The 23059-nt window shown below is 42.8% G+C and overlaps 1 protein-coding gene across 1 annotated transcript in view; it reads right to left on the bottom strand.

The window, feature by feature from the left end:
- Positions 1–444: 444 nt before the first annotated feature.
- gria4a (glutamate receptor, ionotropic, AMPA 4a) overlaps positions 445–23059 on the bottom strand; it is a gene marked incomplete at both ends in the record, with an annotated part of 221244 nt that continues 198629 nt past the window's right edge. Inside the window, 4 exon segments of the mRNA XM_080429317.1 lie at positions 445–609; positions 7605–7742; positions 13104–13218; positions 19364–19611. Coding sequence (XP_080285443.1) covers positions 445–609; positions 7605–7742; positions 13104–13218; positions 19364–19611 — 666 coding nt within the window.

Genomic DNA, 23059 nt, shown 5'->3' with positions numbered 1-23059 from the left:
TAAAGTGTAAAATAATGCTTTTTAGCTCAAATAAAAAAATGACACAGTTCCAGGTATTAATGGGTTAAGTGCGCGCGCGCGCGTGTGTGTGTTTATGTGTGTGCGTGTGTGTGTGTGTGTGCGTGTGTGTGTGCGTAAACGTGTGCGAGCATGAGCGCGTCTCGATGCGAGTGTACATCCTAACGTACGTACTGTACTGTATGTCACGTGCGTGTCGTGTGCAACCGCAGACACATGGAACTGTGTGTAAATGTACGCAAGTCAATGCATGAACATACCGTACAATGTGTCTCTATATATCGGTGCGTTGTCGTGTATCCGTAATTCACCTATACTTGTACAATGTATGCATATGAAGTGTGTGTGTGTGTGTGTGTGTGTGTGTGTGTGTGTGTGTGTGTGTGTGTGTGTGTTGACATAAGGCACGGCGGGTGTTTTTGGTTTTCAGGGCAGGCCGGAGGAGATCACTGCAAGGCCGGGGTGGCGGAGGGGGGCGTGGCCAACGTGCACGGCTTTCGGGCAGTCCGGGGTCAGGACGCGCCCGTTCTCCCCCACGCTTCCCGTGATGGACAGACGGGCCTTGTTGCGCATGGCTTCGGAGAAGGTCAGCTGCCACAGGAAGTGATGTCAGCAGGTAGGCGGCGGGGCAAGGGAAGTGGCACGGAAGAAGGGGGCGGGGGGGGGGGTGAGGGGAAGAATGGAGAGAGAGAGAGAAAGAGGAGTGAGATTTTGCATGAGAACACGCCCTGGACACGCACGCACGCTCGCTCGACCCATGTGTGCGCTTTTGCACGCTAATATACACACGAAACGTTTGTGCATGCATACACACACGTCACGATGCTTCTGTCTACTACTACACACACAAACACACACGTAAACACGTCTAAGTTATGGAACGCCAGACAGCTCATAATCCATACACGTATTCTTGCTATGATACACTTTTTTTTTTTAATGATACGTGAATAGTTTTAATGTCATCATACATCAGTGGTTCTCAAACCTTTTAATTTCAAAGACCCCCCATAACTCTGAGGGTGTACAAATGGAACCGAATGGACCTGTAAAGGTGTATTTCGGTTCCATTCGTACACTCTCAAGAGTTACAGACCTGTAAGGGTCCATTTGTAACCCCCTCAAGGAGCTCTGATAGTCAATGGACCCCACTTTGAGAACCGCTGATCTATATGATCCAATCCTATAGCTGATTTGGATATGTGTGTGCTTAGTAATATCTGTGTACCTGTCACAGCACATGAACAAAGTAACAGCAACATTGTCATCTGCAACCTGCATTTACGTAGCAGTGGGTGTCACCAATCGCTGTCTAAACAGGAGGGGCCTGTAGCACCTAAGAGGATGGAAAGGCCTTCAGTAATTTAATGGGCTTAATTTGTCACTGGGTAGGACCAATCAAGGCTCGTCTCTCAGGTCCACATCACATGGTTTTACATAAAAGCATGACTTTGTACATCACTTGAAAACAAGGTAGGTGCACAGACGGAAGCAGGCTTGAGCCCTGTGAAGTGTGTCTGAGCACACTGCCAACTCAGTGCCGCCCAAGTTCCATAACGATAGGGTTGGGGATCAGTTATAATCTATTGTATAAGTTGCACATAGTACCTGCATGACAATGAAATAATACTGTATGTCGAGTCAGAAATGTCTGCATCTAGACATGTTGATTATGAAACATATTTCTCCTGAATATTGTTAACACACTTTTAAAAGAGCCATTGAAAGTGTGAAATGAATCAATAATGACCAAAAGGCCAATTCATCACAAGACTTGACCTGTCCTTGGTTATCAGCTTCCGGTTTTGATTTTGCGCTAAGCTCCATCCCGTTGGTGCCAGGTCCCTCCCATTTGGAGCTGCTACACATTTTAACATACATGTCATAATGAAACAGTGTATATACATGTAACATAAAAGTGCAGGTATTCATTTAATAGCACCATGAAACAATACGTATCATAATGAGAATACGTCTATGGATTATGTGCTGTCTGGCGTTCAATAAAGAGCGAGCTACCTGAAGGCTTTCTATCACAGATAGTTCACACGTCACAAACTATAAGCTGCCACGCGCTGTGCAAACATGAACAGATCAACAACAGCAGACAAACAAACAAACAAACAAACAAAAGCAGAGAGCAGGCAACAATCAACAACAATGTTCAAACAACTGGTGTGTGTTTAGGTTTTAGACATCTGCATTTCAACAGGTGACCATGCATTTCAGGGCTCTGGGTAGAGTCTCAACAAGGGACGGTGAAGATTTTGGAAGGGAAAGGATTTGGAAGGTGAGGACTTTGCAGAGACAAAGGGGGAGATCTTGGGAGTGATTTTGGTGTCAGATTTATAGAGAGGGATCGACTGACTATACTGCTCAGAGAAGGCGTGATACGTTGAAGAGAGTTACTCAGTGATGTTTCAGTAAAGCATGACCATCGAATGTTGGATTAAAGTGTAAAGTAACTAAGTATATTTACTCAAGTACTGTACACGAGTACACTTTGGAGGTACTTTAACTTTTTCTGTTTTTCAATACTTTATACTAAAACATAGTACTTTTAAAATATACAATCATTTGGAAACTGTAGTTAGTACTTACATTTTTAAATTAAGATTGTTAAAACAAAACTTCCATTAATCACTTGCTAACCCGGAATGGTTTACTTTATACTCTGGCTATTCAAAAATGGCAGATCTACAAGCTCACAATGTGTGGCATCGAGACATGTTGTGAGCTTGTAGATCGGCCCATTTGAAATGCTTTGACGAATGTTGCATTTATTTTTATACACATATTTTGTTGCCAATACTTTTGCACTCAAGTAAAATTGTGAATACAGGACTTTTACTTGTAACAGAGTATATCTATATTGTGGTATTGCTACGTTTACTTATGGAAAAAAAGAGAAAAAGAAAAAAAGAAAGAAATCAGAGTAGCCTACTTCTAATATTTGTTTTAGACGTGATTCTGCTTAGATCAAAGATCTAAATCCAATGTAGAGGCTAATACTGAGAAAAGTACTTTCACGCTGTTATGATATATTTTAGGATTGACCGCTATCTGCTTGATCAGTATATGTGTAGCCTCCATCTCCAGGCTTTTATTGTTTAGTTTTGCTAAAAAATAAAAGCCTGGACCAGCGCGTCGGTGTACCCGATATAGGAAGTGTTTCATTTCCCCAACCAACCAGAGGGCAGTGGGCGTCGCTCGTAATGCTGTGTTGACGGGGCGGGGGCTGACGGACAGATCGGTGAACCAATGGGATCAGACGAATTCTCTCGCCGGAGATGTTAAACCCGCCCCTCTAGGTACGAAAACAGGAGGGCTAGTGCAGCCTAGTATAATGTGTAACGCCCGGGATTCGAACCCGGCTCCCCCGCACGGGAAGGGACACTAAAGCTAATGTCAAATCGACTAGCATAAAGGGGACTTATCCTTTGGTCGAGGGGAGATATTATAGGCTCGTGGTCTAGAGATACTCTCCTACACATAATGTACCGATTCACTCTCACAATCTATGTAAGCATACTGACTAGTGACCCCATGGTCTCTGTTTCATCAGATACTGTAACGCTTGTTTTCTTATTACTGTCTGTTCTTTCCTATATTGTATCTGTTATGACTCATATCCGCTGTTCTAATTAATTCCTTGACCAGCAGATATGAGTCATAACAGGATATTGTCGCGGTCGCGGTGCTAGAAACCCTGTATGTCCAAAATGGTACTTTTCAGGAAATGGGGGAAACAAAAACCTGTGTTCCAATGGATCTAATGTAGTTATGATTTAGTCACAAGCTCTCGTTAATACTTATATATATCGTTAAATATTTATATAATATCCTCAAAATGATTCAAAAATAGTGAAAATAGGTGGTCCAAAAGCTCACAACGCGTTGCGAGGCACAAGAGAGGGAGGTCGGCTATTTTCACTAGTTTTGCACAACGCGACTGTACAACAAAGTAGGCCATTAATTTACAAAAAAAACATACAATTAAAGTTGAAATAATTATGGAGATACAAGGTTTCTGCCCGACAGCAACGATACACAGTGTCTGATAGAGCAATGACTAATAGCGATCAGTACATGCGCTGATCCAGCAGATTAACCTGTCAATCCTAAAATGCATCATTGGGTGCATAATCATAAAATAATGTTCCAAATACCTGGTCCCAGAATGTTATTAAAGGAAACTGCAGTGCAGTCTCCATGACACCGATATACGTCGTTACCTCGCTCCTTCGTACATGGTGCCTGTTTATGATCTGCCTACATTCAAAAGCATTCTATTTTTAAACTCTCTGTACAACTCTGATGGCTGAGAAAGACAGAGAGAGACAGAGAGAGACGGGGGGGATGGGAGTAGTTCTCTCTTCTTTGATCTGTGCTGACACTGCAGCTACAGCTGCTGTTTATTAAATAGAAGACATATGCGGATCGTTTTCCCAGACATGGATTAAGCCTAATCCTAGTCTATAAAAGAACATTTCAATCAAGATCTCCATTGAAAAAGTGTTTTTTTTTTACTCAAGCCATGTCTGGGAAACTAAACCCTATAGTGTATTTCCCTTTTTTACAGAGAGGGATCAACATCACTGTTCAATGGAGATTGTAATCCCCCAATCAAGGCCGGTGAACTTGTCAGCAGAAATTTTAAACAAAGCTTGTTTTTGGTCCGTATAATTACACTGTACTGAAGCATGTTCCGTTTTTTACAGACTGTGGGTTAAACCATGCTTGTGACATGGCTTGATAATGTCTACTAAAAGTTAGTTTGATATTCAACAAATGATATGAAGAGTTTTGAATGTTCCTGTTTTATGTTAATCTCATCTATACATAGATAAGTAAAATACCTTGTGTGTACATCAAGGAAGCAAGCACCCCTCCAACTCGTTTAAATCTTACTGAGCTTTTTTGCCCGTTGCACGGTCGGGAAAAGATACTTTACAATATCTCTCTATAAGAGAGATATTTAAATATATAAATTGTCATGGTACGCTGCAGAGCAGACAGCACAACGTACGTGTTCCGGCGTCAAGCCTTCATCAGCGTTGTATGTACGCTTGACGCCGAAACATGTATCCATCTGTACCTCCGAGAGCAACCTGGTCGCCAGAGAAAACGTTGTCACAGTACGTTTTGCAGAAACGTACAGTGATAACATTTATTTATCCCAAAAATGTTGTATGTGAACGCGGTCCGCAGATGAGAACCACCAGATGAGTCAGTCGTCGATTTTATGTTGCATACTAACGAACCCTAAACCTAACCTTAACCCTAACCTTAACCCTAAACCTAACCTCAGCCCTAACCCTAACACTACACTAATGTTAACCCCTAAACCTAACCGTACACCTAAACGTTGAAATGCTACGCACCTACAAATGTAACGTTTTTGTGGTCCAGAAACGTTGTCATTGAACGTTAAACGTTTCTGGAGAAACGTTCAATGACAACGTTTCCTCTGGCGATAGGGTTGCCGAGAGTGTGCCGAAATTAACTTAATTAATAAAATGAAATAAAACATTTTAATTAAATGTCACTGTGTAAAAGCCTTTACTTTGACATCACTGAAGTAGCAACTCAAGGTGTTTAGTTGACCAGTTATTCGTTATCATGACTTTATATCCTGATTAGGATGTTGAATGAAGGGGAGCACAACTCCAGCCCTGACAACATGAACATCCCAACAGAGCAGAACTTCACTCGGTTGGTTTCTTGTCACCTCCCCTTGTTACACCAGCAACCTTACGGCAAAAAAAAACTGTGTGGCAAAAGCAAAAGTGCTGTGCACACAAAACGACACCAATAACTCCCTTAACTTTGAGCATCGCTATGCCTTTACGATTCTGTTTCCTAGTTTCACTCCCCACCTGACGAAGCGACTTGCTTTTCTCATGCCCTTAGAGATCATTCTACAACTTATGCTTGAGTTACTTGGCAAAACGTTTTATTTTTCATGCCAGAAACAAAGGTTTCTTCAATGACTCTTCAGTATCCACTGGGTGCCGTTTTAATGTTGAATGCCAACAGACGGTTTGTGTTTCCTTTTTCCCCCCAGTTTGTTAAATTGCTGTTGTAGGAGCGGTTGTGCCACAGGTTCGCAATAGTTCGGCCAAATGACAAAGTCATATTTTTGGAACATCACCATATCCTTTTAAGGGACTATGGTGTTAATTTGACAGGTTAATTGAACCCTGCATATGACATAATAATTGAGTCCCCTTTAGTTGTTGGGGTATTTTTATTGTTTTGTCATCATAGTACATTTGCACATGATTCTTCCTCTGGTAAAACTGACCTGAGTTCCAACTGCACTAGTACGCATTTGTACACTCTACACCAAATGTCTTTGCCCGAAAAATAACCTATCTACAAGCCCACAAGGCAGCACATTTGGCGCATTGTGAGATTGTAGATCGGCTATTTTTGGCAAATGTTTCCCCCCAAGAATAGGGATGCTGGGGATAAAGTAAAACAATTAGGAGCAGTGGGCGCTATTAATACACCTGGAGAGCAGTTAGGGGTTAAACTTCTTGATGAAGGACCCTTGGACACGGAGACTGTGTCCAAGGGTCGAAACGGCGACCGGGGGCGAAATGGCGACCTTCTAATTCCCAGATGGCTTTCTAATCCCCCCCCCAAACCCTCCCTCTTTTGTGAACTACTATTTCGATGATGTCGGGCAGAAACCTCTTATCTCCGTATTTTAAGTTTTTGTGTTTTTTCATGAATTAACGCCCTACTTGATACTACAGTCACACAAAAGCAGATCCACAAGCTCGAAACGCGGCGCAAAGCGACGCATTTTGAGCTTGTCGATCGGCTACTTTTGTTATTTATTATTTGAATCCTGAAAAGTTAACATTTTGGACTTGTGAGGTTTCCACCCGACAGAGACGATATTTATTCTGTTGGAGATGTTGAGCGTGGAGTTGTGCGTCCCCACTACAAGGCTGGGTTCTCTTTTTAATTCCTATAGCTATAGAGTACAATGCAGGTGCCTAGTCAAGTCATTAACCAAGAGCATCATCATCATTATCACCATCTGCAGCCAAAGACGATGGAACCAAATCTGCAGTCACACAAAACGAACCTCGGTCTAGACCGGGGTGAAGCGCACTAGATAATGACAATCATAACAAAACACAAATCAAAAGCAAAAAAATAAATTGCAAGGACAACATTAACCAAATAAAATCGACCAAAAATTCAATCAATACAAAAAAAGGTTAATAAATGGAAATGTAGAAAGTGAAAAGCTCTCAAAATGGCAAAAGCGAACAAAAATATAAACACGAAAAGACGACGTTGGTTCCACAATGCTTGACCACATACTCAATACCACGGACAACATGTTAGCACGGGGCACACATCCTGCCGCGGACATCTACATGTCACAATACAATAAACTCTACAGCCACCACAACCATTATACCCCACCTAATAGGGTAGCGCTCTAAATCCTACCCCTATATCTTGACCCCCTCGGAGCCGTACACGTTGTACCCCTCCCTATAAGTGGCTAGATTCTGGGTGCTGGGGGAGGGGCTGGGGCAGTGAGGGGGGCTAAGGTCCACCTTCATTCGCTTGGCTTCGGCCCGCGACTTGTAGCAGAACTCGACCAAGGCCACCAACATGGCCAGGCCCAGGCCCCCCACCAGGATGTAGAAGACCCCCGCCACGTTGGACAGGCTCAGAGCCTGGGACGACTTATCCTGGAGGGTGAGTGGGGGGGTGGGGGGGGAAATGAGGGGGAGGGGGGGAGTTGGGGTCGGGTGGAGATAGTGCAAGATGGGTGCCAGGGAGGAGGTAGGTTAGGGAAGGGTGCAAGGGAGGAATTAAGGGGTTGGGGTAGGGTGCAAGGGAGGAATTAAGGGGTTGGGGTAGGGTGCAAGGGAGGAATTAAGGGGTTGGGGTAGGGTGCAAGGGAGGAATTAAGGAGTTGGGGTAGGGTGCAAGGGAGGAATTAAGGGGTTGGGGTAGGGTGCAAGGGAGGAATTAAGGGGTTGGGGTAGGGTGCAAGGGAGGAATTAAGGAGTTGGGGTAGGGTGCAAGGGAGGAATTAAGGGGTTGGGGTAGGGTGCAAGGGAGGAATTAAGGGGTTGGGGTAGGGTGCAAGGGAGGAATTAAGGGGTTCGGGTAGGGTGCAAAGGAGGAAGGTTGGGGTAGGGTGCAAGGGAAGAAGTAAGGGGTTAGGGCAGAAGGGAAAGGAAAGGAAGTGGAGGCGGTAAATAGAATAGAAAGAGGATGGGGTACAGGGATAAATGAGGAAACAAGGTTAGACAGAACAGGAATATGAGAGAGACAAGGATATCATCCAATAATTGTACTAGTATCATATAACTACAGAATTACTACTACTGTTACTACTACAACTACTATGACAGACACTGCTTTAGCATCAATCTATTCTAGTACAACTACACATTGTACAACTGATTCTACAACTACTCCAACACATATACGTCACAACATAGATTAACAGCTACTCAAACCAATTTTACAAACCTAAATGTGTAAAAAACATGTTAAGATCCTACAGCAGGCCTTTGGTGGAGCGATGATCGACTCTGATCGACTGTCAGACTAGTAGTATAAATATTCAACCACAATCTCAGAGCTTCAGTGAAATTATAGATTATAACAGCCTCTCATCTATTCTTAAATACAGTTTATATTTCAGATGCTGTTTCAACTAGAGAAACGGATGTACGTCTTATTAAAAATATATATACTGAAATATGAATTAATTATAACAAAATTATCTCATTACAAGATGCTATTTCCAGCCAATAGCCATGTGTGCTAAGAATGACACAGATGCAATTGCTATAGCATTCATTAAGACGTTATGGGTCAGTGCATGAGATCAAACAGTATCAAGTCTTCAGTGAATATATGTGGTATTGCTAATATGAAGAGAAGGTATTGAATGTAGCCTAATTAGTGGCTGTGGGCAACTGGGTGTAATAAAATTTTTAAATAAATCCAATATATAAAAAAAATAACATTGGCTGCATCCGTTATTCAATACTAACATACTATTTAGTATGCTGAATTATCGGCAGTATGTGAGGCTTAGTATCTACTCAATAGTATGTGAAAAGCATACTAAATCCGGAAAATATTATGGTATGTAATACTGGCCGCTACGCTGGTAAAAATGTCCCATAATGCAATGTGGTAGCTACGACAACAGCATACATGGCGTGCAGTGACCAAACCTCTGGCATAAAATAAATGACTCTTTTATTAAACTATATACAGTATATAGGTATTAAACACATCTAGAATGTAGTTATTTGTTGAAACTGATGACATGTCCAGTAAAAAAAAAACTTTAACTGCTGTACACAGTGATGAAACGGTATGTGTAGTACCGCTGCTTTGTCACAGGATGGCGCACTTTCCCAACATTCAGTGTGGTCTGATTAGTATATCAGAATTTAAACATACTATTGTGTATGAATTGTGTATGTTGAATTGTGTATGTTGAGCGATAACTTGACTGTATTTCATTGAGCTATATATAGACTAGAGGAACAATGTTAAATCCCTGTCCATTCATTTAAATAAGCTTCCCACCTGCATGACTTAAGCAAATCATACCCAGGTGTTGCAAATACTGGTAATTAAATGGTCTGCACAGCTGCTCTCTCCGTGTGTGTGCGTGTGTGTGCGTGTGCGTGTGCGTACGTGCGTGCGTGTGTGTGTGTGTGCGTGTGTGTGTGTGCGCACGCGCACATGCGGTGCCAACCTGTGTGTGTGTGTGTGTGTGTGTGTGTGTGTGTGTGTGTGTGTGTCTTTTTAAGTGTGATGTGGTCCTGCTTTAATGAGCTGCTAATTAGTTGCAGGTGTTCAAGCTACATATATACAGACAGACATACAAACACACAAAGCTCGGCATAGAAGTGGCTGGGCACCGCTTAATAAATAACATACTGAGTGGTATGTATAGCATGTGATTTCGGATGCAGCCATTGTGTTGGGTGGTCATAGGAAGATGAACTGAGATGATGTCGCTATGCTAAAGCAACAGTTGTAGTGTAATCTGGAGGGTGTTCAGGATGAGTTTCAGGCTATAGCGTTTCTGCGTGGGGGGTCGCAGTAGCGTGAGACTGACCTTACTTCCTGAGTCCTTGGGTCCACACTCTCCCTTGTCATACCACCATTTGTTTTTCAGTTTGTCTAAGACGCCTGCTTCGCTCAGTTTCAATACTGCGAGGTTTACCGGGGTTCTTCGCGTGTAAAAATAACATAAATAACATCATAGGTCATGTTATTTTATGTTATTAGTATAATTCACATTTTACATTGCAAGTTTAGTCACACAGAAGAGTACGTCTTCAAACAAGAGTTCAAGTGACCTAGAGTGGGTCCCACTGAGTACATGTGTGTACGCTCGTTTTTTGGGGGGGCTGGGGGGAGCGAGGGGCTAGGGGCGAGCTACAGACATATGAGTGGGACCCCCCTTTGTCACTTCAGGTAACACACCCATGCTGCCCCGGCTGTCCCTGTCCACCCAAACGGATTTCAAGAGGTCAGTACCGTGAAGACAGGACTATTGGCTACAGGCTCGCTCTATGTTCTGACGGGCAGCGAGAGAGACGGGGAGACAGCGCTGGATGAAAGATATGGATATATATATCGGCGCTTCTCAAACTTTCTTTTTATTTCAAAGAACCCCATAACCCTGAGAGTGTTGATTTGGATCCATTTGTACACTCTCGGAGTTACAGACCTGTAAGGGTACATTTGGAATTCAAAGAACCCTGAGGGTCCTTGGACCCCCACTTTGAGAACTGCTGTTATACGGCATATGAGCTAAGGCCCATATTCCATATCTCATTACAGCCTTGATTTGAGTTTTCTACCTTCGAGCACTAAGATCCCTCTTGTCTCACAAAATCTCCATTAACCACGTAAGCCCTAAATACGTCTTTGCGTGGCAAATAGCTAAACTAGCTGATTATATAAGCTTGTAGAATGGCTATTGCTAGTTTTGAACATTTGGGCATTTATGAATGTTTTAGATTTTCTTAGAAAATCCCCAAACCTGGGTTCCTGATGGTGCCTGGCTGCCTGCACCTCCTAACCCGGTGAATTCTTAAAAGACAGCAGGGCAACACTTTGAAACGTCCCTTGAGGGATGCGGGTGGGAAAATTGTTGCTGCTTTTAATGTTTTACTAAATTACTGTGGGTAATGATTCACCCACATTGATCTTTTTTTCTTTTAATCGCCATTATGTGAATGGATGGGTGGGGGAAATAATTATATGGATCAGTCATTGATTTGTCTCAATATCTCGTAGCTCATAATAAATAGCTCAGATAAAATTGTACATTTCAAAAGAGTCTGTGGAAAACGTAATTGATAAAACATTTATTGAGGAATGCCAATCAATTTGAGAAAGATAAAGACAATCCGAGTACTGACAAAAAAAAAAGAGACGAAAACCATAGCCAGCCAAGCTACAGTGGGTACAGGATTGTCTCTTATCTTAATTGGAAGTTAATCTTAATTAGTCTGTAATTGCGTGTGGATACTATCATTTATTGATCTGCCATGGGCCTCAATCTGAGCCTGAAGTAACTCAGGAGCATGAATTTCTCATGAACAGGCAGTGGTCTAAAGTAACTAAGTACATTTACTCAAGTACTGTACTTAAGTACAATTTTGAGGTACTTTTACTTTACTGGAGTATTTCCAATTGTCTATTCTTTTAATCTTACTCCACTACATCTCAGAGGCAAATATTGTACTTTTACTCCACTACAATTATTTGAAAACTTTAGCTACTAATTACTTTTCAGATATAAATTATTACATTATAAAACATACATTAACCACTTTAGCCCTATTTTATACATAGGCTATTTGAAAATAGCCGATCTACAAGCTCACAACGCGTCGCGAAGCGACGCATTGTGGATTGTAGATTGTAGATTGTAGATCTGCTATTTTCAAACATTTTGGTACTTTTACTTTTGTTACTTGAAGTAAATTTTGATACCAATACTTTTGTACCTTTACTCAAGTACATTTTGAATTCCGGACTTTTACCTGTAACAGAGTACTTCTACATTGCAGTATTGATACTTTTACTTAAGTAAAACATTTGAGTACTTTTTGCTGTCTCTCCGTCCTTCCCCTCATCTCCCCAGAGCTGCCATCGTAACTGTAGAATCCTGAGTGTTAGTTTGACTCTGAGAGGATGCAAACGTAGCCAAATGGACCCTTTGGTTTCTTTTGTATGCTCTCGTGGTCAAACGAACACTCCAGATTGTACCGTGTTGTGTGGGGAGGCAAATATTCCTGCCTTGGTGGTACAATAATTCCTCTTTTCTTTCTTCCTCTATATCTGTTTCTCACCTCACGTCATTCTCTCTCTCTGTCATACTGGATGAAAACTAAAACCAATAAAAGTCTTTATCAGACTGGGTAGACCTCATTTGGATAAGGTTTGCAATATCGTACAGGAGCTTGTAAGAATGTGATTTAATCCTGCCCAAAAATTGGCCAAGTTTCCTGCAAGATAAGAAATGTAATTTACGCTGCTTTCTGCCAGAAAAAAAAGCTCCTAACTTGTACCATTTGCCCTTGGTGTTCATTTGAAAAGAAAAAAGAAAAGCACAATTGTTAATGATATACATGTAATGATTATGATTAAGAGTCATTTTCCCCTGAAATTACCCTATGAGGAAAGGTCTTTGTCTGTGGTGACTCACAGAGATTAAGCAGCTCTCCTTTGTCACTGTGGCTGGACCTTTTTACGCCCCAAAAAAAAGAGGGAAAAAAAGAGGTGTGACATTCTACCTATCCTTGACACTGTGGGCTTGAGAAGTAACTTTAATTGCCCCCTATATATCCTCCCTGGCCGCTTTGCGACTGTTTTGCCAGGGGCAGATGCGTGCGTTACGTACATCCCCGGGGTGGTGGGGTAGGGGGGCAGGGGGCCTGGGGGAGGATAGGGGGGGGGGGGTAAAGGGTACCAGCCGGTGAGCCGGTGGTCCCAGCCACCCCACCCCCCCACACAATGGTGGGGTTGGGGATGGGCAGACAGTGAGGGCTAACCTTGGAATCCCCGCCCCCGCTGCCACATTCTCCTTTGTCATACCACCACTTGTTTTTCAATTTGTCCAACAGGCCCTGCTCGTTGAGCTTGAGCACGGCCAGGTTGACCGCGTTTCTTTAAAGAGTGAAGAAGGAAGGGAACAAGATACAGTAGATGAGATAGTTTGGTCAGAGCAGAGGAGGGAGGGAGGGAGGGAGGGATGGAGGGATGGATGGAGGGAAGGAGGGAGGGAGGGAGGATGCACGGAGGGAGGGATGGACAAACAAACAGGACGGATGCGGTCCACAGCAAAAGGGATAGGGGTGGTGGGTGGGGGGGGGGGGGTAGAGGAAGGCAGGCTGAGGGAAGAAGATGGTTTAGTGGGAAAAGATGCACCCTGGACAACTCTCTCTCTCAATCTCTCTCTCTCTCTCTCTCTCTCTCTGACATGCTTAAGGCTCCAGGATACACCACATACTAGAACTTATTACGTCTTTAGGCAGGTCAACGAGAACAAAATGACGCCATTGCAGCGCGAAAGAACTTCCGACGTTCGGCTCGGCAGTTTCTCGCACCTCCAGGATTTTCTAACTAGCCAAACACCCGCTGGCCGAACATTGTTGAATTGTAAGGCACTGAAGCAGTTTGTGATTTATATTGTTTTAGGATGTTAGGAGGTACAAATTGGGATTGGGGCCCACGCGGGAACTAACGCAAATCTCACAGGCGTTTTGTAGTATGCTGCAGGCTTACGTTTCTCCTTCTGTGTCTCTGTTAATTTATCTACTCTTTCTATACCCAACCCCATCTCACACAACTCAGTATACAGTGCATAGCCGCCTCGCATCTCCCCCATTGTGACTAAACCATTTCGGAGGCGCGCAGTCTCAAGTGAACTGGAGCCACGTGAGGGACCACCGAGTGAGCTGAAGTGAACGCGTTGTCGTCCCGAACGTTGCGACGTTCGCTTGAGCCTACTCTGCGCCGTTTGAGTTATGTACCGATAGGCACAGCATCGTAAATTATGTTATGGGGACTGCTCTGCTTCCGGGTTGCAATTGGTTACGCCCACCGTGGGACGCGCCGTACATATGCACGGATTTTCGGGTTTTCTAGGCGACGATGCACGGAATGACGTGCACTGGGTCCGTGCAATGTATACTAAATTGTGTGAGATCAGGCTGCTATACCAGTTAGATAGATACCGTTGCTGTCGGGCAGAAACCTCCTATCTCCATATTTAAACTTTTTGTCTTTTTTCGTATATTAACGCCCTACTTCATCATACTACAGCGTCACACAAAAGCATCAAAAGTAGACGATCCACAAGCTCGAAACGTGACGCGAAGCGACACGTTTCGAGCTTGTAGATCTGCTACTTTTGCGACATTTGAATTTGAATCCTGAAAAGTAACAATCTTGGACACGTTTCCGCCCGACAGAGAAGATATTCATCCTGAGAAAAATGGATGAAATGTGTTCTAATGTGTTCCATCTGTGTCTCTCTCTGTATGTCTCTCCTCCTGTCCATGCAGTAGTCTATCATGTATGTCTCTCTGTCTTGTCTCTCTTCCTGGCCCTGCAATGCCATGCACTATTATTGGCTAGGAAGTGTGTCATCCACATTTTAGCATCTCGCCGATGATGTTCTTGTCGCCTGCTGCTCGCGTGTTAACATCCCGCTAGTCTGCTGACTGAGTGTGAGTGTGTGTGTGTGTGTGTGTGTGTGTGTGTGTGTGTGTGTGTGTGTGTGTGTGTGTGTGTGTGTGCGTGCGCACGCGAGCATGTGTATGCGTGTTGCTCACACCCCTGGGGAGGATGACCTCCAAACACAAATCAGGGACACAGGCTAAAATAACACGTTCATGCTGGGTGCATGACTTCCGTCACGTTTTGCAGGGAAGGAAAGACGTACAAACACATGGGCCCGATTTGGTCAGTGACGCACTTTGTGTGAATCTCTGTGCGCACGACTTCAACCTATAGGTTTAACTCTAATAACTTTAATAAAACCACTTGACTCCACCATAAAACGACTTTAGTCTACAATGGAGACGGTGTCTGTTTATTCTGTGCTGCGTCTCTTCAATAGTTTAATTTAGCACCCTCTCTCTTTTGCATCTCTCCCCCCCTCCCTCCCTCCCTCTCTACAAGGCTGTAATCAACAACGCTCCCCTCATCCCAAAAGGTTAATTGAAACTGTCTGTCTGTTTGGTACTTTGTCCTTGTGTCTGTCCGTCCGTTAGATAATCTTTCACCCTGTCAGTCTGTGTGTGTGTGCGTGTGCGTGTGCGTGTGCGCGTGCGTGTGTGTGTGTGTGCGTGCATGTGCGTCTCACCAGAGTGAAGGGACGTCCATACCAACTATATTGTGCACCACTGTCTTCGTTATGGTGTGGCCACCCATTTGAGTTAGAATGAGTTTTTTAACGTTATATGGGGACACTTTACTTAAAGGTCGGGTCTTTTTTTGTATGCATTGTAATGCACTTATAAGGCTTTGTGACACTCATTATAAATGTCTATAATTATGCATAACACCTTATGACAAGGATTATGAAGAATCATAAGTGCTGGTCATAATGCATTATAAGATCAGAGAAACGCCACATTATAACTACTAAGTTATAAATCGTGTTTATGTAAATAAACGTTATAACTAAGTTATATTACAAGTTATATATTATAAACATTTATAATGAATGTTATGACGCCTCATAAGTGCATTATAATGCATTATGAATGCAATTTCAATGCATTAATAGACCCAACCTTTAAGTAAAGTGTTACCCGATATATTTATAATGTATATAGTGCTCTGTATGGACGGCCCTTTATTCAACGTTTTTATTTCCAGAGACAGAAATTGTTGTTGGCGAGCAAGCGATACACAACACTTTGCTCATTGGATGGAACTCTATTGGCGTGTCGCGGCATTGAACATTTATGTCACAAAGAAGGTAACTACTGAACCAGTGCTAATCTTAAAAAGACATAATGCCTTCTGTAGCTCTGTGCCTGACCAAAGACCAGCTGGGATGCATTCAACTAGAATGCATTCTATGCTGCCACCAAAATGTGGAATGCCAAACCAAAGCCCATTCAAGATGTCGTCTCCCTACCCAAACTCAAAACTAACCGAAAAGAGTGGCTGAGCTTAAAATACAATTGGGATTAGTTTAACAACTTTGAACACTTTGGTGGTAGCATCCTCTGCCCCCCGCCCCCACCCCTCCCTTCTCTGTAAATATACCTTTTGATGCTACTGAGGTTTTGATTGTATTTTATTTACGATATGTATTGTATTGTATGTGGCAGCCCCCACCCTGTGGAACTCCATCCCAATAGGGATTCGCCATGCTCCAACACTGGAATCTGCCTTGAAAATAAACCTATTCTCTCAGGCTTATGGCATATAGTTGTTTGTTTGTTCATTTGTCTGTTAGTTGTTCATTGTTCTGATGTAAAGCGTCCTTGGGTTTATGAAAGGCACTATATAAATTCAAGCTTTTATTATTATTATCATTATGTATTATATGTATTACTGATTAATTGAGCACAATGGACCACAATGGAAACTAGCCCCCGGGGCTTTTTGAGTTATACTTTTAACATAACCTTTGACTGTACTACCTGAACTGTTGACAAACGTGTTAATAAAGTAATCAATCAATCAATCAATCAATCAATCAATCAATCAATCAATCAATCAAAAACTGAGAGGTTTAGAGAGAGACCGTGTCCTCCAGGGTGGCAAACAAGCAATGAACAATTGCATCCAAAAAGGAGAGAGGTAAGAGTTATCACAAAAACATTCATGTTAATACATTGATATTCATATAAAACAAAGCAAACATTAAAATAAAAACTGTCATACCCATAACTAATCTAATTCATCCGAGTCTACTATCCATAATCATCACATACATTATTATAATCTCAAATTAGTGCTCTAGTTCTTTCAGAAAGGGGGGAGGGCCGGCCTGACGTGCACATTCCCAGCCACGTGCACACTCTTGAAGGAAGGTTTTCCGGTGGTTGGGAGAAGCCAGAGACAGCCGTGGATAGTCCTGTGAATATCACGGGGGGCCAGGAAAAAGGAACTATCCATCCGCTGTCTGTCATTTTTCCCACGGAAACGGAAAGACCTTTGTTACGCGTTGGAATAATGATGGAGGAACCATTGTAACGTGACTTGGATTTTTGGGGGACATATTTGCGTGACACACAGGGTGAAGTTATAGAACAGGATGTGAGTTTTGTTGTTTGGGTTTGGCTCCATGAGGCATAAAATGTCAATATTCACTATAACAGATTTGGAAAGAAAGAGAAGAGCTCATTAATCCGAATTTGTTGAATCTTGTCTTGTTGTTTTTTTTTCAACATTAGACACCAGTACTGTCAAGAAAAAAGTGTATACACCCATTCTAACAAGCTAACAATACAAGTGTCTGGTGAAGAAAACAAAACCAAACAATCAATACAACAATTCATATTTCAGAATCATATATTCCTTCCCTGGAACAGTGAATTTAAAAGGGAAACTCGATCTTCTACTCCCTTTCCACGTGTTTTACTTTTATTTTTTTCCGGAAAAACGTGTATGCACACATTGTCATGAATCCACCCCATGTACTTCAATATGCTGATGACTTCTGCGTTTCGGTGCCCAATCGGGATTCGAAGGTCTTTCCAAATGAATGGATAGGATTGGCATTGGATGGACATTACTGATTCAAAGTATAATTCAATCAATATTTTATTTTTGGGTGAATTTACGTGGGATTTTTCATTTAGAGTTCAGTCCCCCCTTTGGCTAGGCCCCTCTACTTCCTGTTTTCTCACGTCCTGTTTCCTGTTCTTCTATAAATTCAACCCTTGTGGCTCTGGGTGTCATGGCAACAGTCAGGCCACGCCCTGCAGTGGTATACAACTGGTCTAACATAAGGCTAATCATCATCATCATCATCATCATAATCATCACCATAAATACTACTGCATTATTATATCTCTGTCACTGAGGATGACATGAATGAGGACAGAGTGGTTCTCAAAGTGAGGTCTGGGGACCCCTAGGGGCCCATGAGAGGGTTCCAGGGAGTCCCCAGCAAAATCAGTTAATTTTATATTTTAAACTTTGGCTTCTCAAAATTAGCAGATCTACAAGCTCACAATGCGTCGCAATGCGACACGTTGTGAGCTTGTAGATCTGCTATTTTTGAAAATGTTTGATGAATCTCTAAAGAAATTGGGGAAACTGTGGAATAACTAACAACGCAAATCGTGTGTTGGCACAAAAACCTTATCAGATGGGGGGTCAAATACATAGCCTATCAAAAAAAAAAAAAACGTTTGAGAACCACCAACACAAGACAGTCAGGACAGCAGACAAAATGGACAGATTTACCTGTAAGGTGGTCCTGCGAAGAAAAGGGGGGGGCGGGGGGTTAGGACGAAAGCACAGCAAGGCAGGGACAGAAAGGACGAAGGACTGGAGGGGACAAATGAAACGGGAAGACACAGCAACAGAACGACACAGCGATGGAGCTAACGGCCTAGACGTCAACACAGGAGGGGAAAGAAACAGATCGTCGCTGTCGGGTGGAAACCTTGTATGTCCAAAACTGTTCCTTTTTTTTATCATTGAAAATAATCACAATAATATTAGTGAAAATAGCCGATTTACAAGCTCACAACGCGTCGCATCGCGACGCGTTGTGAGCTTGTAGATCTGCTATTTTCGCTACTTTGCGCGACACTCTTGTAAGATGGATAAAAAATAAAACAATAAAAAGTTGAAATACGGAGATAGGAGGTTTCTGCCTGACAGCAAAGAGATGGATGTGTGACAAGAGCGTCACAACGAAAGACAAAAAACGACTATCATCTCATACCCACTTCCCAAAAGACATGAAAACCTCATAACTCCAATTTCGCCATTTTCGATTCCTTAAACCGAAAGGCGACATGTTCCTATGGTCTCACGAACGCCAATCAAAAGCCAATCAATGTAGTTTAAAATATAAAGACAAAACATCCGAAGGGATAAACTTAAGTCCCTTAATTTTCGGAGAACGTCTCGACTCTTTTATTTTTGTACCCGGCTGGAGATACGAGGCTTTCCCTCCGACAGCGGCGATATACACATCACATCAATAGAAAAAAAAACACATCCGCTGGCATTGAAAAGGCACAGTAGGGTAGGTGGAATACCATAGCAATAGTACAGTATCGCCGCCGTGCGGTTTACTGCATCCCTATTGTTACACCACTCCACCCACCTTAACTGTGAGCCTTTCGGCGTGGCGATCCCGTAGCCTTTGGAGTCCAGGTTGCCCCCGACTTTCATGGTGTCGCAGGGCTTGCGCTGCTCCGTGTACTCGTTCATGGTGGACTCCAGGAGGAAGGCGTACTTCCCCTTGGACTTGCGGACCCGCGCCACGCCCTCGGCCGTGGTCTTGGCGAAGACCGAGGGCTCGGCGGACTTCATGTACGACCACATCTTCTCGTAGACGGCGATCTTGGACCGCTGGGATGAGAGACGAGAGAGAGAGAGAGGAGAGTTTACAGAAGGTCCGCGTGTTTTGTCATGCATGATGAAAAAGAGGCTGGGGGGGGGGGGGGGGGCGCTCGGGTGGCTCGGTGGTAAAGTGCCTGCCCGACACCGCGGAGGTTGTAGGTTCGAATCCACCGTGGTGCATCCGGCTTTGTCGAGCGTCTCTACACGAACATAATCTCTTAACCCATTAAGACCTAGAACTGTGTCATTTTTAGATTTGAGCTAAAAAGCATTATTTTACACTTTGGGCTATTCAAAAATAGCAGATATACAAGCTCATAGCGCGGCACCGAGTGCCGCGCTACGAGCTTGTAGATCTGCTATTTTTGAAAAATTGTGAAAATGTGTGCAAATCTTTGAATATATATATTTTTAAAGCTAACATTTTTAACTCAAATCTTTGCTTCTGGGGGTCCCTGGAACAAAATATTTTGATGGGGGTCCGCGGCCAAATACATTTAATTTTGGGGGTCCTTGTCATGAAAAAGATTGAGCACCACTGATATAGAAACATGCGTTTTTCAGAATACTGTTGAGATTTAGGAGACATGTAGAATCGGCTTCAGGTCTTAATGGGTTAAGCAGAATCTATCAGCACCACTGCCCTAAACATGTAGTGTTGTTGTTAGTAGGAATACACACGGGAGGAAGTGGACTACGAAAGGGGGGGAGCCAAACCAAGTTCTGTTTCTTCACAAAACAGTGGGAGAGAAACAAATATTGTTTTCCTTTTTTTTATTGAAAGGGTTCCCAGATTGATACGAACACAACAAGAATGGGCATTTTATCAACTGTATCTACTGTTTGTTTACATCACCCTCTGACGTGCTTTGATATCATTCTTCTTGGAGATTTCACCTTTTCTGGCCACAGACACGGTGAACAAATTGTGTTAAATCAATTAATTGCCATCTGGATGTATTTATTTTCCCTCAGATAAAGATAATAGAAACTTTCTTCTAAACTGTCCATGGTAAGTTGTTCACATCACCACACTAACTGTGAAAAAGCACTGACATTTTGGATATTAATTTGAGGCCAGATATATTTACAGTTGTTTTTTATATTGATATCAGGTGGTTTGGTCCATTTCTCTTGAAACAACATGATTCGGGCTGGATTTGTGCCAAACATAATTGATTAGTTGTTGTAGGGATTAAAACATGGATGTGTTTTCTTTTCACCCATAATATTTGGCTTCCCAACTGATTGATGCCCTGCAATCTGTTGATGCAAACACCCACGAGCCAGCCAACAATCCTGGACGGTATTAAAAAAGCTGCAAAAATGTAATGCAAAATACGTCTGTTAATCTTTAATGCAAAATACATCTGTTAATCTTGGTGAATTGACTGGGACAAAATGTGTCTGTTTTCTCCACCAATTAATAAGGTCTTTGACAAAGGCATTTTGATGTTTGACAATGTAACATTAAAAGGCCTGTGTACACCAAGACATTTTTTTTCCTGACCACAGCATAATGTACATTTATTTTCAATGGGGAGCGCCTCGTATTCACGATATGCTGGAAACGCCAGAGATTGTATTGATAAAAAATGTTTTATTCATAAAATGTAATTTTGTCCAATCTGTATGGTAGAGTATGTAATACAATGTAACTTATACAATTGGGGTGTTTGTATTTTGTCTCCCTGCTCTTCTATTGAGACATTTAGATGTCATGTCTCGCCTAAACACAAGATAAGGCACGCATTTGACAATTGAATCTTGACCTAGTGGTCAAGATTCAATTTATCCCCTGAGCAAGCAGGCAGGCTCTATTATCTCTTTTCCGGCACTTGCGCAGGAAACCGGGTTAAAATATGGGGTAGAAGAGGGAAGTTAAATAGTGCAGCTTTATTATAAAGAATTATTACAATAATAACATAACATAACAAAAAATATTATATATTTTCATTAAAACCTTGAAAAAAATAGTTTTCATTGTGATAATAGCTGTGAAGTATGAGTGCCGCGCTATGAGCTTGTAGATCTGCTATTTTTGAAAAATCTTGAAAACATTTTTTTTTTTTTTTTTTTTTTTAAACTGATAGGATTTAGAAAACATTTTAAAGAATCGCCTCAGGTCTTTATGGGTTAAAATAAACATGCTCTGGTGGGTCCTGATCCGGAAAAGGTTAGGAACCCTGGGGCTTAAAAACCTCCCTTTGGTTGGTCATGTATAGCGTTCAAATCTGACTTGATCTGAAGGAGTGGATGGACTCCTGCAGGGCCTGGAAGCTGTGAAGACCTACAGAGGACGTTACACTTTGTTTTCACACTCTTTCACACTGTTCAAGCGCGAGTGGATACTGTTCTTCTTCTGAAATCTATCTGTCTTCATACAGCAGCCTGTCATACTGTGGATACGTTGTGCATTCTACTGGGCTTATGCTTACTGTACACTTCACAGTGTGTGTGTGTGTGTGTGTGTGTGTGTGTGTGTGTGTGTGTGTGTGTGTGTGTGTGTGTGTGTGTGTGTCTGTGTGTGTGTGTGTGTGTGTGTGTGTGTGTGTGTGTGTGTGTGTGTGTGTGTGTGTCTGTGTGTGTGTGTGTGTGTGTGTGTGTGTGTGTGTGTGTGTGTGTGTGTGCGCATGCGTGCGTGCGTGCGCGTGTGTGTGTAGGTCTTGTGGTGTCAACAAGGGCGGTGCATGAGCTTCTATGGATGTGACATGCCTCTCGTGAGTTGCGTGTGTGTGTGTGTGTGTGTGTGTGTGTGTGTGTGTGTGTGTGTGTGTGTGTGTGTGTGTGTGTGTGTGTGTGTGTGTGTATTGGAGAGTGAAAATAACAAGGCAGCGAGTCAAACTGTCATCTTTTCCACGAGCCTCCTGTTATTCCCTCGCTCCTCTTCTCTTCCAATGATAAAATGTTATTCTGTCGCTCACACACACACACACACACACACACACACACACACACACACACACACACACACACGCATTCGCACACGCACACGCACACACACATACACACACAGACCAACAAGCCACACCCTACACTACTTAAACCACTGTCAAACTCACACACGCACACAATACAATAGAGACAGTGCTATTACTCCTGGGATTGGTATTACGAGTACTCGTTATTCTCTTCAGTGTGTGTGTGTGTGTGTGTGTGTGTGTGGGGGGGGGGGTATGTGGAGCCCCGGCTTAATACACAGGCTTTGACACCAACCTCTGGGGGGCAAATGAAAGAAGACTGTACTAGTACTAAGTACAGCGCCGAAGTACTGCCCAGGGGCTGCTGAAGTAGCGGTGAAACCGTGATGCAACGTGTCGGTAGCACCCCATTTTCCGCAGTGTATACTACTATACATCTATGCCGTCTTTAGAGAATTTGTTACGAACGCAGAATGATGTTTAATCATTATCTGCCACAATGAGAACACGTGGCTGGTTATCTTTCCCATGAGCAA

Source organism: Gymnoscopelus braueri (genome assembly GCF_963280865.1).
Source record: "Gymnoscopelus braueri genome assembly, chromosome: 5".
Lineage (NCBI taxonomy): Eukaryota > Metazoa > Chordata > Actinopteri > Myctophiformes > Myctophidae > Gymnoscopelus > Gymnoscopelus braueri.
This window is presented reverse-complemented; position numbering and strand designations above follow the sequence as displayed.